General features: G+C 36.7%; 2 protein-coding genes across 7 annotated transcripts; both read right to left on the bottom strand.

The window, feature by feature from the left end:
• Positions 1-2,916: 2,916 nt before the first annotated feature.
• On the bottom strand, positions 2,917-7,962 carry LOC112524290. 6 transcript variants are annotated; one of them, XM_025134087.1, is made up of 4 exons: positions 7,799-7,962; positions 7,602-7,693; positions 3,504-4,167; positions 2,917-3,245 (listed from the first exon to the last, which is right to left on the bottom strand). In XM_025134087.1, exons 3-4 carry the CDS (start codon positions 4,051-4,053, stop codon positions 3,109-3,111), a joined length of 687 nt encoding a protein of 228 aa, XP_024989855.1. In that variant the 5' UTR covers positions 4,054-4,167; positions 7,602-7,693; positions 7,799-7,962; the 3' UTR covers positions 2,917-3,108. The 6 variants fall into 6 exon arrangements, with proteins under 6 accessions (XP_024989855.1, XP_024989869.1, XP_024989848.1 ...); XM_025134101.1 differs by lacking the exon at positions 7,602-7,693 and adding an exon at positions 6,187-7,167 and having other exon boundaries at positions 3,504-3,814; positions 7,799-7,929; XM_025134080.1 differs by having other exon boundaries at positions 3,504-4,192; positions 7,799-7,929.
• Positions 7,963-9,085: 1,123 nt separating this feature from the next.
• LOC112507040 lies at positions 9,086-15,463 on the bottom strand. The gene is made up of 10 exons (XM_025111436.1): positions 15,041-15,463; positions 14,218-14,254; positions 14,042-14,120; positions 13,894-13,939; positions 13,709-13,807; positions 11,647-11,715; positions 11,211-11,556; positions 10,822-10,970; positions 9,798-10,214; positions 9,086-9,413 (listed from the first exon to the last, which is right to left on the bottom strand). Exons 1-10 carry the CDS (start codon positions 15,461-15,463, stop codon positions 9,381-9,383), a joined length of 1,698 nt encoding a protein of 565 aa, XP_024967204.1. The 3' UTR covers positions 9,086-9,380.
• Positions 15,464-16,175: the final 712 nt, after the last annotated feature.

Here is a 16,175-nt window from a genome sequence, read left to right on the forward strand (position 1 = left end):
TATATATATACATTTGTAATATAGCGTTTGTGATTAATCAAATAATGCATTTTTACACATTTTTTCTCTTGTATTTTAACAAGTACAGTAAATACAATACTCGATAAAACTATCAACTCGTTCTTTCTTCTGATTAAAAAATTCGTTAAAACGAAGTTGACCCTAAATTTAATAACTAATCCTTTAGTAAATTAGTTTAAATTTTATATTTTCATATTTTATTTAACTATAATAACTTTTCTCTGTATATTAATTAGTTTTAATAAATTATTTAAATTTATACTTTTATATATTATTATCTAATATATTATCAGGTATTTAATTTAAAAAAAAAAATCATTACTAAATCTTAAACCAAATAAAACAAAAAGATGTATTAAAATTACATTTTATCTGAGTTAATTTCGAATTCATCTTTGTTTTGCGCTAGTTTGCTTCAACATACAGTATTTTTGACCCATCAAGATGTATTTTAGCACTTTAACTCATCGGTTGGAGATGATTTGTAGCTATATAACGACAATTTAGTTCTTTAACTCATTTGGTTGCTATCTTCATTCGATTATTGTGACTACAGTCGACCACCATCTTCCCATCCCCGATATCATTGCCCGTAACCTAGCATCCACCATCGTATACCTTTTATCCACTATCCACCACAACCACTACAAATCGTCCTTCCCCAACCAACCCGACTGAAACCCCACTGCCTCCCCATGTCACTTCTCAATCCGACGACTCCTTTCTCTCACCGGCGAATGCACATCCCCTTGGAAGAACCACTTCTTCGTCGACACATCTCAACAAGCAACCAATCATCTCCACTTCTGCAATAGGAACACTGCACCTAGCTGTCCTCGTCGATCTCCATGTTTGTCTCTTGCAAATCGAAATCCCATAATGGATGTCGCATCTTGGTCCACCCTACAACTCAGATTTATGCAAAAAAAAAAAAAATAGATCTAGTTGCAACCAAAGCAAACCTAATCTTGAACGCTCACCTTGCCTGAATTTTCTCGTCTACTTCTGGTAAACTGGTTTCAAATGGAAAAAGAACCCAATTTTTTTTTATAAGAAGTGACATGGGTTCTACTTCTAGTACACTACTTGATGATTTTTATTTTTATTTGGGTTTTATTTTGATTCAATTTAATTTTGGTTTGGAATTTAGGTTTAGTTTTGTGTGGATGTTGCATCTTGGTTCACCCTAATTGATGTTGATTTTGATATTAAGGTTTAGATTTGATTTTGGGTTTGATTTTAGTGTATGGAATTTGGTTTGACGGGAAGCTTTTTGACCAGCGAAGAAGACCAACGCTTTTGCTGAAGAAGATGAACGGTGGAAGGGTCTAAAACACATGGGGAACACGTGTCGCTGTTTCAGTGGACGGGTCTAAATCATTTTTGAACTTCTACTAAAAATTAAAACAAAAACATAAAGACAAAAATGCCACTCAGTTGACGGTCGTTAGAGATAGGGACCACATTCGATCGTTTTTACAAACCATGATGACCAAACTGTAATATCAAAATTATATGTCCAAAAAGTGTTACTTTCAAGAAACCTCTCTTACCTTTAACAATTTGAAGAACTTTTTAGGAAATCTATAGGAGCAAAAATCCTCAAAATCTCTATTTTAAAGAATTTGTTGACGAGGTTTTTGAGCTACATGTATGTGTGAATATTTTTGTTTTTAAACAATTTAGGCTTATTAAGCTATCGAGTTTGAATTAAACCCAAGCAACAAGTCGTTAGAAAAGCCAGAGCCATAACTTTTGGACCTTGCAAGTTAAGATTTGCAAAAAAGCGCGATCGGGCCTTAACCAGGGATAGCCGGTCACTGTCCCTGTCTTAGTCCCTTAATCGATTTTTGGGCAAAAATTGTAACTAAAAAGGACCACTGGTCCACTTTTAGCGGACCATTTCTTATACATTCAATACCATTGATAAATGGAGGATATCGATTAACCGGTTCTTACAAGACATGGTAACTTAGGGATTTATCAATCTTTAATCAGTCTCAACCGAACCCATTTTTTTTATTAACCTGGATATTCAACCCACTATGCAAGTCGACTAATCCTAAGGTGACCACCTGCTTTGTGAGTAACCCGGAGTCACCGCATTTGAACCTTCGTGGCCATAAAGGGATTCTTATCCCTCCTTATATTTGAACCTGGGACCTCCAGGCACTTTTGACCTTTGGAGCCTAAGCTCAAACCAATCTAACATCACCTTTGTACCCGGTAAGTGAAGGTGGCGATTCTTACCACGATAAGAGCTTATTGGATAAATTATTGTATACGGTGCTGTTTTGGTGGACTAAAATCTTACTCGGTAAGTAAGTAATAGTATTGAATTTTACCCATAAGTACTTACTGAGTAAGTTTTTGGTAAACGACCCCTAAGTCTTGTATAATGACTTCACAATACATTGGTAGGAAAAAGCTAGATTTCCTAATAAGTTTCATTGACGAAGTTGGACAACCTAATTAGACTGAAAAAGTAAATCGTCACAACTGTCATTTTGGACCCTTTTCTTTTAGTAAAACTTGTTATACATACCACTTTCCAAAAGTATCCTATAAAAAGACTAATACGATGGTTTACTTTTTGTATCCCGTTAGGTTGTCCAATATCATCAATAGAACTTGTTTGATCGTCTAACTTCGTCCTAACAAATTATTATAACGCTCTTATATCAAGACATGTAGTTGTTGACCGGTCCTATCTATTTGGTCTGGTCAAAACAATCCAAAAAGAACCCGGACCGGTCCTGACGATGCCATGGTCTGGTCCGGGACTAGAAAATCTGGTCTTTTTGCCCATCTCAACATGAAATCTTATCAGGAACACATTAAAGCAAAAAGGAATGATAAAATTGACACAGAAACCTATTTTTGACACATAAGAGGGATATAAACAGACATGTTTTTATTAGCTGCATCTCCTGAGGATGGATTTGCCAAGTTTAGACTAGTAAAAACGACGATTTAAAATAAGCGGTACCATTCGGACATCTAATCACAACATTTTACATACGTATTACCTATACATACACATGATATATATACGGTTCTTACATACCGGATCGACGCTGCACCAGTCTACCTGGCACTGGCTTCCTCTTGGGCGTTCCATCCTTTCCATTTCATATTCCCGAGCCATCCAAACCCAAGAGATAATTGACCCGTCTTTAGTTTGACCACATGCTGCCTGTACGGTATCAGTATATTTCTCAAACCTGCATACAGTTAAAAGCCACGTTAACGAAAAAAACCCAAATATATCCCACACCATTTGGGGGGAGGATGGATGCAGACCTTGTCTCTACCCGAAAAATAGAGATGTTTTTTCCATGAAGACACCCGGCTTGCAAAATAAAAATTAACAGAAACAAGCGAGAGTGTGTGCAAATGACCAACGGGTACGGTACATAGAAAATGCAACAGAAACAGATGTGACTGAAATAGTTTAAACAAACAAGGAAACAAGAACAAACCTGATACACACATCGTCCTATAAAGATGAGCGACACGAATATCCCCTTTTGTAGCCATATGAGGCCTCTCCAAGCACTCGAGGAATGCCAAATCCGCCTTGAGAAGCTCCGATTGATCATGAGTATCATAACCGATATCATGACAATAGCAACAATAATCGAGCCAATCAATTGGACGCTTATCCCAAAGTAGAGACCCTCCGTCTTTCCCACTTGACCAATTTGGTCCACAGTAATGCCCATATCGTGGAAACAACTGAGAAAGGAACGCTCTTGGACCTGTGTGCCATGGAACCTTGCAAACATACGGCCTGAAACGAACAGTTGCATAACTGACACCAGGTTCAGAAAGATTACGTAACCGAGACTGCTGTGCATGATTCTTCAACTTTTTGTTAAAAAAAGTTGGCATTTTGATGTTCTCTTTGGCATTGCTGGCCCAAGGAACAAGTGAAACTAGGGACCATCCCCAAATTTTCATATCAATATTGCGTTGTTCTGGTGATTCTTCGAGAGTTGTGGACATATTATGCACCTTTTTTGAAATCATCTTAGAACGTATAAATTATGACACCAAAAAGAAGTGAAGGAGAGAGTTGAGCAAGATTTTCAGTCATTCACGGTTTTCCGGGCTTCATCCAGAACACTTCTCGTTAAACAAGATCTACATGTAGCAAGATTGGCAACATCTGAATTAAGAAAAAACAATCCCAATATGCAATGAAAACATTTCGTATTAGCCTTTTTGATTTCATCATATTTTTGTTATGGCGAGGAATGAAAAAATGTATTGTGCACCAGAGATAGGCCAGGTATAATAGATACAAATAGAAACAGCAGAAATTAAAAGCAAAAGAAAAAGAAGCAGACAATATATCTTATATATATAGCCTCTGGCTTGTAGCTCAGTTGGCAAAGGGGTGGGGTGACTTTGCCCAACTACAAGACAGGTCCTGTATTCGACCCCCCCCCCCCCCGGCAGCTAACCTCAGCCACTGAGTGAACCAAAAACTGCCCCGTCACATTGGTTCCTTTGCGGCGGGTTCCGTGTGGGGTCGGTGAGGTTGCCGATAATCAACTTTTTGCGCAAATAATATATAAGCAAGCGGTCAAAATGAACAAATAGAAGATTAAAAGAAATAGCATATTAATCCCGGCCATTCTTATGCAAAAAATATGAAAGCGGTCACATAAATTATGTTCTTGTGCAAGCAAATATAATATTGTATAGTTTAAAAAACCAATAAATAAATGCAAACCACGACACATACTTCTGAAAAAAATAACTGAAATAAATTGATACTCGCTCCATCCCAAAATGAATTGCAACATTTGACTCAACACATAGTTTAATAGGACTCACTGACTGATAACCTTAAGAAAACTTGCATAGTAAAATCAATATCATAACATCTTGTGGAGGTTGTTGATGGGCAAACGAGTACATTAAGACCAACTTCCAATAAACAATAAAACAATGCGATTTTGTGACAACACAAATAGGAAGTGTTGCATTTTTAGACAGAATGAGGATAAAGGACTCAAAAGTACTGTTATTAATCTTCATGCAACTTATGCGATTTCTACATGAAGAGACTTCATTGCTAGTCCCATTAAGCTTAAGACAAAGGATAGTTGCGCAACTAGATCAAATATCTAATTGATTGTGATTATGGGGCGTTGTAGCTCAATTGGAGAGGCTTAGGGGTCTGTTCACGGAGGTAGTCTCATTCATTTGGAGCGTCACAAGATAAGAAACCTCCACGTACTTTTGCCACCTCATCTATCTTCTTCCTCGTGCTTGAATTTGATGGTAACCATGTGCAAGTGTTGTAATATTGTTCATCAGATGTCATCATTCCCAAACACACCCAAGAAGGGAAGGAACTAACCGTTCCATGATAAATTATTAGATCCAGAAACAAACAAAAAAATGTCACATGATGAATCAGGGCCGGACATATAACAAACAAGATTCCATGTGGTCTGGATTCCATATCGTAAGCTATCTGTACATGCTACAGTCTGCTTGAAGGTGTAAAGCTAGAAAGGGCAGAAGTTGATACAATAGTGGATGCAGGGCGGAAGGTTCTTAATCAAAGGCACTCAAAACAATTCATCTCAGTTTGACAATAAAAATGGGCTGCCATATATATTTAAGGCAATTATGGAGAAAGTAGTGATGCATATTCAAAATGAAGATGTGGGAAAATCTTCAGAGACCAATATATATACTTTTTCTAAGAGAATATAACAAAATTGAAGTGACCATCGTTGTGAAGCACATTAAGAGCCTTATACAAGTTATCAATCAGCTAAAAGCAGCAGGTAAAAAGATCAGACATGGTCATGATGAACGGTCAAAAGCATTCCTTTATAGATAGTTACTGACGGAACTGTCATGGACCCAAGAGCAAACAGTCTTCTTCACAACCTTCATCCCCTCATTCCCTGTTTCCATTCACTTCATGTTCATTTTTCTATTTCTCATTACATTGGCATATTAGTTGGATTAAATTCTTTCTTTATTGATTAATCAAGTAATCATGAGTTGGCTTGACAATACTTCAACAAAACAATCCCTGAGGGGCAATTTGGGGAATTCTTCATTATTCCATGGATTGGTAATCTTTGCCTTCTTTAAAGAGGCTAGACAACAGTAGATAGCTACAAGGAAATTTACCTAAATAATGACGTCAAGGACTTGGTATCCAAATGAAAACAGCAATAGACCTTATGGAGAAAGAGTAACAGCAAAATAAAGCGTACATGCACCCTTTTAACTTCTTCAGGGATACTCATTAACGGTGGCTTTTAGAAATATGCCTAAACAAAAACACCAACTTGCTAACTTGGACATCTAGGTGAAAGGAGTGCATTGGGTGAATTGGAAGTCAAGGAACAAAATTTTGACAAAGAAAATGCAGACAAAAGCACAGACAAAGCATGAAGGTTGGCCATTCTTCATATAAAGAGAAATAATAAGATTGAAAACGAAATAAAAAAGTGCACGCTAAGAAGGAAAAGGTGGAAGCAATCTTCAACATGCTAAACATGTTTCGTATATGTGCTACTATTACATATGTGATAAATAGAGGAAAATTTAAATCTCTTCTTTCGGTAAATCATTGTAATTGGATTTCGTAACTATGATTCTTTTAACATTGAATGAAACTAGATAAAATTCTGTTTTCATCCCACTGGCACATACCAACCTAAGTTGTGTAAATCTTAATAACAATATTTTGTATCAATTTGATATCTTATTCTGCTGTCAGTTATCTTTTCAAAGTGTTTTTCTTTGATTTAATTATTTATTCAATTCAACGATATTACACCCCTTAGTTCCACAACTACCCTCCTAGCATTACTAAGATAACATCAACAAGAATATTATGCCAAACTAGTTTGGGAAGTCTAACAATGAAATTACAGAGTTACACCTCTTATGGTGTCGCACCATAAGCAATATCTTGGGATGAGCTTCTACATATAGACCTCAAAATTATCACTTTGCTACTTTATTCATGTCAATTTTAACCCCCCTCTACCTCTCCTCCTGACCTTCTCTTTGGTTCCTGAATTGTAACTGTTACATCTGAACTTGTATATCGAAGATGACAAAGCCATCCCAAATCGCACCTAAGCGTTAGCATTTCCACGTCTAACATAAATATTAAAAGCTCATGTTTCACTTATGCATCACAAGGACATAATTTAAAAGCCATCTTTAAGTCATAAATAACACAACCTAAAATGGTTAAAGAAGGTATAAGAATCTGATCATTTATCATCTACTAGAATTCACATTCCTATTCTATCTGTCCTTTTAACCCAAACGCAAGAAAAACCCTTGTAGAGGTCATTATAACCTCAAACTCCAGTGTTCTTCTAAAATGCACAAATTGTGTTATGCAGACCCTAATCATATGCCTTTGTTTGTAAGAACCAAGGCTTTTTACACTATTGATTTTGAGTAGTTCTTTGTTTATCTTCAAACTCCATTTTAGTCAAAATATAATCATGTAATGCATTAAACTTCACCAAGATTCGCAATAAACACCCATATGTTACTCTATAGTACGAAAAATCACATACTGTGGCGTCACGAGTGTCGATCCAGACTCTATCAAACTTCACAAAGCGATTATCAATTGTTTTCAGAAGAACACAAAAGAATTCCCAAAAACCTAAATATCGCAATTAAGCCACGAGTATCAAGAACAAGAAAACGATCAATCTATTAATCAGCTTAAAACTCAAAAGCAGTAATTGTTGAAACGAATGATACTAACCGAAACGCAGCAACTCAGCAATAATTGGGTAGTGGAACAGCTGATCATCAGAAAAATTGGGATACTGGGTGAAGAAATTAGGATCGGGAATGGATAAAAGGAGGAAGGAGGGGGTCGGAAGCTCACCGACTCTCGTTGATTCTGCACTTCCGTAAATTGATTATTTATAGCAAGTCCAATCTTGAAGGACTAAAATTTCATATAAAAACAACTTATTGATTTATTGTGATAAACACTTTTAAGTATTTGGATAAACAGTTTATATCGATGTTAAACCGGTAGTAAAAAGTTTTTAAAGAATTTAAATAATTCTAACTTATAATAAGTTGATAAAAACTTTTGTAGAAAAACATAAGTTGATTTAAATAAGCAATCCCAAACACCCCCTTAGCTATTGTTTATTGGGTACGTTTATCGGATATGACTTATTTCACTAGGTAAATATAATAAGGATTGACTGTCTTATATGGTAAAAGGCATCGTAAAGATCTTTCGTTTATTACACGTTTATTGGATGAGCGTTTGTCGGATGTAACTTATTTTACCAGTTGAATATGACAAGAACCGAGAGTCCTACCTGATAAAAAGCATAAGGATCGAGAATGTTATTCGGTAAGTCAGAGAGAAAACTCTTACTGAATTAGCATTTACTGCTTACATAAAATCTATTTTGAGCGAGATATAACCAATAAAGTAAATAAGAATGATGCTTCTTGATCTTATTTGAAAGAAATATTCGTTTAAACAATTATTTTAAACTAATTTTCAAAATTTTTATTTTAAACAATCAACTTCTAACTACAAAAATGGTGTTTGATTGGTTTGAGCTTGTCTCCAAAGGTCAAAAATACTTGGAGGTCTCAGGTTCAAATCCAATGAAAAATAAATATCTCCTTGTGGCAACGGAGGTTCAAATACAGTGACTTCGAGCTATCCACAAAGCAGAAGATCGTCCTGGGATTTAGATGGATTTGATTCGATTCGATTCAATCAATCATTGGATCTTGTTTGTAATCTGATTCAGTTTATTATTAAACTATAAACTATCATCCAAAAACCGATCAATCCAATTTGAATATTAAAATCTTGGACCGTATCAGATTCAATTATAATTGAATTGGTTGGTCATATTCTAAATCAGGTCATTTTTTGTACACCCCTAGAATACGCTACAACGTCCAAAACGACAATAATATACAACTGTTTAATTCAAAATTCGAACAACCGACAATAAAAAAACAAAAGAAGTGCCAAAAAAAGCACAAATTTGATTCAAAAGAGCCTTCAAGAACAGGATACAATAGTCCTCTTGATCATATATAATATGTCCCAAGGGTCAATCAAAAACTACCAAATTAATAATGAAAATTTACAAAAATAACCCCTCATTTTTTTTTTCTTTCTTATTTCTAATCCATCATGATCTGATTAATTACCAGTCCAATGTTACAAAAGATAGTTATGTTTTAATCTGTACAGAATCATTCCTACCCTATAGAAATTACCTCACTTCTCTTCACCACTGGTAGTAGAGTACTAGTACTTTGTGCTTTGATTGTTGTAACACCACCAAAGCCCTCCGTCACATTACGTCGTCTCCTTTACCGTCGTTACGCTGCCAGACACATTAAAGGTCAGTATCGTAATTATACCTGCAATGCTAGACTCCGGTGATCCTTGATTGGTACGCAGGACAGAACGGGACGGAATAGTACGAAAACTTTCTTGGCAAGGATCGAACCTGAGTGGGACAAAAATGCATGTTTTTGTCCTACCAAAATAGGTGGGACAAAAATATGGGAGACAAGACAAGATTGGTAAATTACTAAATTACTCATGTCAGGTTAAAACCCTTAAAACCTTCCACGATTCTTTCACATGTTTGCTTGTCTCAAGCTCGTCTGTACAGTCCCATCTGCGTACCAAACGCACCTTGAATCCCAACGTTTAAGTCGGGTGGAACCGTAGCTATAAACGGTCTAGAGTTTGATGACGATACCTGTTGCGGCCAAGAAGTCGGTTTGCTAGAACCACCACCCACTTCACCTACTCTCTCGCATTCTACTCCACTTGTCATATTACTTCCAAAAACACCATTGAAACCATTTCTACCGATTCTTATCCCGGAATTCAAGGCCTCAATGATCTCGGCTTTCGGCCGGTTTGAGATGGCAGGGTTTGGTCCTAAAGAGGATGGAGTTTGAGGTCGGTTCGGAAGACTCGGGTTCGCGGATGGGAAAAATGATGAGGGTGGAGGAGAAGCTTCGTTTTCACCAACGACTCCCGGACCAAACTTCACTCCGGGCGGCAAAGCTTTTTCGATTTTCTTTGAAGCAATCTTCCAGACAACAGGGCCAAGATTTGCAGCAAAACGAGCTAGGCTTCTAGCGTAACCATGCTCAGCATGTAAACCTACCTGAATTTGAGATTGGGAAAATTAATACACTCATGTCCTACAAAAATTGCAACTTTCAACAAGTGTTTTAACTATTTGTTTATATACATGAAATAATCTTACGAAAATGGCTTTTCCTTACACTCGTGTTCATTTGGTTGGACTTTAACCTAATGATAAAACAAATGAAGCTTTTAGGTACCCAGATTACTGGTAGATCCTAACCTCCATGGAATGTCAAGGGTTCAAACCTCACTGAAGATGAGAATTGTGTGCGAGTTTTGCCATGTATAAATACATACTTCAGGAAAGCATTTAGCTTGGTGGTATTTAACCCGTCAAATGGGCAGTAATATTTGGAGGTCATAGATTCAAGTTCCCTTTCTCGCCCTTGTCTTAGAAGGAAAAAGATCTTGTGGAAAAAAATCAATAGCATCAACTTGTTTGTTATGGTGATAACCGGCAAATTGCAAATTCAAACTCGAGAGCCTACCATAGAAGGAAAAGTTGCGTTTACAATAGGGAGGTGGCATTTCGGGAGAGAGAACAAATTGCGTTAGATTTACTAAAAGCTAACAAAGGTAACTATCAGGCAATGATGCAAACAATTAAAGAATTGAGAACATACCGCTAATAGCTGCTTCCTTTCCCCACCAAAGTTCGACAAAAGTGAAGACTCAAAAGCCGAAGGATGAAACTGCTTGTAGGTGTCACGCCTAGTCTCATCTATAATTAAATTTTTATTCCCATATTTCATATCGGCCTTCCGAATGCGCTCTGAAGATTGAAAATAAGTAATAAGAAACGTCAAAAAGAACAGAAGACATGATGTGAAACTGCTTCTTAACATTTTTCATGACGTGAGGTGAATCAACCGACCAATATCTTTTACAATGCAACATTTTGGGCATTTGGCTAACACCCAAAATACGGGACAGAGAGAATATATGGTAGTTTAGAGATTTTCTACCATCGATATATTACACAAGGAAGAAAATATGAAGTTCCAAAAGAAACCTGGAAACTCTTCATTCCAATCCGACAACAATTCTGAGTAATGTTCACCGTTGCGAGATCGATGTGAGGTGAGTAAACCATCAGCCTGATACCTATACAGCATGGGTGGTGCTTTTCGTAAGTTGTAAGGAGTAGACTCGGTAGTATTATCTTCAGCGGTTGCCAGCGTGGCACCTGAGGTAGACTCGGGTCCAACGCGGTCCAAAGGGGGTCTGCCAGGTGGCTTTTTTACTTGCTTGCCAGGTGGCCTTCCTCTTTTCACTACTTTTGGTTGTATCTCGCCATCTTCCCCCTCTTGCCTCAGATTTTCAAAGTCCCTTTTTGCCAACTCTTGTATAGACCTCGCCTAAGAGAATACACAACAGGAATCAAGTTCAAAAAATAACATTATTTACAGACCGATATCGTATTAGTGCATAAACAAGGTGAAGCCTACCTGCCGGAAATATATGGTATCAGATGAATTATACTGCATTGCATTAGAGCAGATCAAATAAACATCTGCCTGCAAGCACAAGAAAGAAAATATGTGAAACTACAGATATATGCAGGAAAAATATTATTAAAAAAAACCCCGCAAAGTAAACTAGTGAGTGAAACAAAGATGGCATATCTCCACCATTGGAAAGTTGAATGCTCCTTGTGATTGCATTTTGCTTAAATGAATCCTTTTTGCAAGCAAAAGAACCAAACTAATCCAGATAAATATTTGAAATGTTTAGGCCGCCATACTAGTAGCCTGAAGAGAACATTTCTTAAGGACAAAAGCATATAGAAAAATAATAGTACAGCTATGTTCACCATGTGCTAGCAAGCAGCAAAACATTCACAATCGAGAAGGAATATCAATTCAACTCTAATCATATAATTAGAATTTAGCTACATCTGTAAAGAAACAACATATGATTTATCGAGCCATTCTGAATTGCAGTTGGATGCAAATTGATGGAGGGAAAGCTAATAGTGTATTTTCACAAAGAAATGAAAGAGACAATATAGTTAGTGTTGGAGTCCCACATCGGCTAGACTTGGGCCATTTCTCCTGTATATATGTTGGAACCTCCCTTCTCATCCAGGGCTCTTTTGGAGAGTGATACGAGGGTTCCACATATTCTAACATGGTATCAAAGCCTAGTCTGCTACGCCCCCTCTTGACACACTGGGACAATTTGTGTCCATCTAGCCTCCGTTGGAGGGGGCGTGTTGGAGTTCCACATCAGCTAGACTTGGACCATTTCTCCCGTATGTTGGAACCTCCCCTTCTCCTCAAGGACTCTTTTGGAGAGTGATATGGGGGTTCCACATATTCTCACAGTTAGCACGGATAAATATGGACAGGCAGCCTGCACATGCAGACAAGTAATCCGGTCCAGGTTGTGTCCGAAAATGACCAAGAATATTATAAAGATTTTCACAAGCCTTAACAAGCTTGCTATCAATGTATGCATGTACATACATACATGAACATGGAATATATATGCATACATACACAAATGTATATATTTGTGTACATTTTTTAAACATACAGGTAATGTACAAACAACAAATCAATTGTAATGATTTCAAGTAACTCGTTAATATTTATGTTATACTATATAGAAATAGAAAATATAAGATTACGGTTACGGTTACGGTTGCAAAAGCAAATATTATCCTTTGCAACATCACACATTCACACTAACATAATATGCACTCAATGTAAGGTCAGTTAAAATGGAAAAACCACACAAAAATAGAATTAGATGTCTTAACCACATATGGGCAGAATTCCAACAATGATCGTTCAAGTAGGAAGAGAAAACACGGCAAGCACTTCAGTTGCACCGGATGTGTGGCTAGTGTCTTCATTTTGCAGCTACATAACTGTTAATGTTACTACCAAAGTAGACCCTATGTCTGAGAAAGAACTAACATATCCATGTCCCAGTCAATAGATCCTAGATAATGCAATCACACTTGCAACCATGGAGAAACAATTAGATGTTATTTTCCTTAACTGTTCGACGTTACTCTTTCTAATTCAGGGAAGAGGAAAAAAGTCTTTTTTTTTCATTGTGGCAATACATAGACAACTCCTTCAGGAATTTTTGCCAGGTAAAACAGTTCAGACTTAAAAACTATAAAGTCCCCATCGAGAAGGTGTGATATTATACCTCATATCACATATGCAGAAATGGACTTCATTTGGATAAACAAATCATGGACGATGGTCTCTCGACTCTCAGAAGAATAAATTTACACTCCCTCACACCAAAAAGCATGCATGTTACCAGCACCACCAATATACATGGCTCAACTTGAAGGATAGACTGGACAGTTCAGTGCTATCAAGGCAGGCCAACACAAGGGAACAACTGCACAATTTTATAAGTCAACAAATGTCTTTTTCCTCCTAAGCATATTGGTCACCATATTTAACTTAAAAACCACATGATACCGAACAGCAGAAATAAATTGACAGATATCCAACAACTAAAGCATAATCAACGAATACAAACCTCTAATTCTTCCAAATTTGAATAAACTCCCTCATCAAGTTTGCTTCTGACGGTACCAAAATCCATAGGTTGCTTGATGATTTCATGGTAATCAGGGAGCTGCATATGAATAAACCTCTCCATATCAGTGAAGGAACTAAGACAAAGACAGTGGATGACACTTGCAAACTTTCAAAACAAAGCACCTCGTTAGGATCAACTGGATCAGAGAATACCCCATGAGTGTCCTTCCTGCAGACCAATTTAAAGACCCATACAGGTCACTAAAATCAATAAACAGTGCAAGAAATAATGTGTATCCTATTCAAATAAGCAAAAGGAAGAGAGACGCACTTTTGAAGCCTGTCAAGAATGAACACCAACAACTTTTTATCTGGCAAAGGTGTTGTGGGTCCAGACTCCAATGGTGACCCTGCACAGAAATTAAATGGAAAACATTAGAAAACAAAACCTCGCACGATAAAATTGCCTTATATTCAAGAATATAACAAAAGGTTTTTGATTAAGACCATGTAGAGTGTCCATCGCTTTCAAAACCTTTTCACCCTACAAACATAAATCCATCAAGCATAATTAGATAATAGAATACAAATCAAAGGTTCCTCAGTAACAAAAGCACCATTCACAGTTAGTATTACAAAGCAAAGATAATAGAAAAAAAACAACCCAATGGCAAGTACAAATGAAGTGAAAGAATAACAGAGAATAACAATAATTATTAAAGAAAAGACAAATTTGAACTTTCCCCCAAGACATGATGGTGGGTGAATGTTCCTTTTATTCTGTGTATGCATACATATACACATAAATAATAGAAGTCAGAAAGATTAACAATGAACAAGAAATCAACAAAAATAATAATAATAAAATAACAGAAATTGTGTCAAAAACAGAATGTTGATAGACGTAAAGCCTCTAGATTTCACAACACACAAAAGGAAAAATAAATAAATAAATTATATATCTATCCACACATGCATCTATTCACAGGTTTTGTAGTTATGAATATGTTTACTAAAAACAAAACGTGACCTAGTCAAAACAAGTACCCCCACTACCGATCTCGAAGAAAAGAGAAGGCTGTTGAAGCACCCGCGAAAATCCAAATAAAATTTCAAAGAAGAAAAATAATGGCAAGTAAAGATATTTTCCATTCCATCAATTTTGCTATCTTTTTTAAATCTTGATATTTCTTATGCTCTAAAATTCCGCCTTTTTCCCTCAATTTTTCATATTTTAAACTCTTGACACATTATTGCACTACAAACCCACGAAAACGAAGAACGAAAATCTAAACCCTAATTTTCGAGGGCATTAATTAAAAAACCTCACCTGATGATCAGTGGCAACACCACCAGATCCGGATTTAACTTTGCGAATATCAACATCTACATTCGAATCAGAGCCGCAAGATGCCGAATTAACCGACGAGGATCTAATTAAATCAGACGACAAATGTTGTTGTTGTTGCTGATCCGATTGGGGCAAACGAACAACGAGCTTGACTTTTTTCTCTTTCCTCTCATCATCATCGTCATCGTAGTATTCTTCTTCACCAACCGAACCGATATCTCCGGAAGTAGAGTTAGGGTTCCGGCGACTGGATCTTCGCTGTTGTAATTGTTGTTGATTTTGCAATTTTTGTTGCTCTAGAGCCCGTTTCTGGAGATCTAAAAGAGATGGACGACCTTTCTTCTTCTTCTTCCCCGCCGTTGCTCCTCCACCTCCGCCTCCTCCTCCGCCTACCTTACCCATGCCTTCTCTCTCTCTCTCTCTCTCTCCCTTCTCTCGCTATCTTTTGTTTCTCTCTCCAAACAGGCCTTAACTATTTTTGTTTCATTACAATTTACAACTTCGAAATGCCACATTGTTAACTTTTGGTCCTTTAACTATTGAGTATTGACATAATGCTACCTTCAAATACTAAACCATTTACAAATCCATTAAAAAATACGAAAATCATCATCATGGAGTTTTATCTGTCACACCGTCATTTGAACTTGTTTTTTATGATGACGAAAGTTCAGATATAAATACGAACAGTTTTTGGCTCACTGATAATAAAAAAAACTGTAAAATTTACAGTAAAATGAGTAAATTGTTGCACAATTGGTGTCGGACCATCAAGACCCGAGAGATACTAAAGACGTAAGACGTATATCATACGAAAATAAGTTAACTGACAACATACAGTCATATAGTATATGATGATGTTAAAAGTATAAGGACCATTTTGATATTATTTGATCAAGAGGGTATTTGAGCAATGGATTTGGATGCAAAAAGAAATAAAAATTTGTAACCACAAAGGTGGTGCCTGATTGTTTTGAGCTTGACTCTAAAGATCAAAAGTATCTGAAAGTCTCAGGTTCAAATTTAAGGAGGAATAAAAATCCTCTTTGGCCACGGATGTTAAAATATGGTGACTCCGAGCTATCTGCAAAGCAGGTGATCGTCCTGAGATTAG

Source organism: Cynara cardunculus (assembly GCF_001531365.2).
Source record: "Cynara cardunculus var. scolymus isolate 2C chromosome LG 1, CcrdV1, whole genome shotgun sequence".
Classification (NCBI taxonomy): Eukaryota; Viridiplantae; Streptophyta; class Magnoliopsida; order Asterales; family Asteraceae; genus Cynara; species Cynara cardunculus.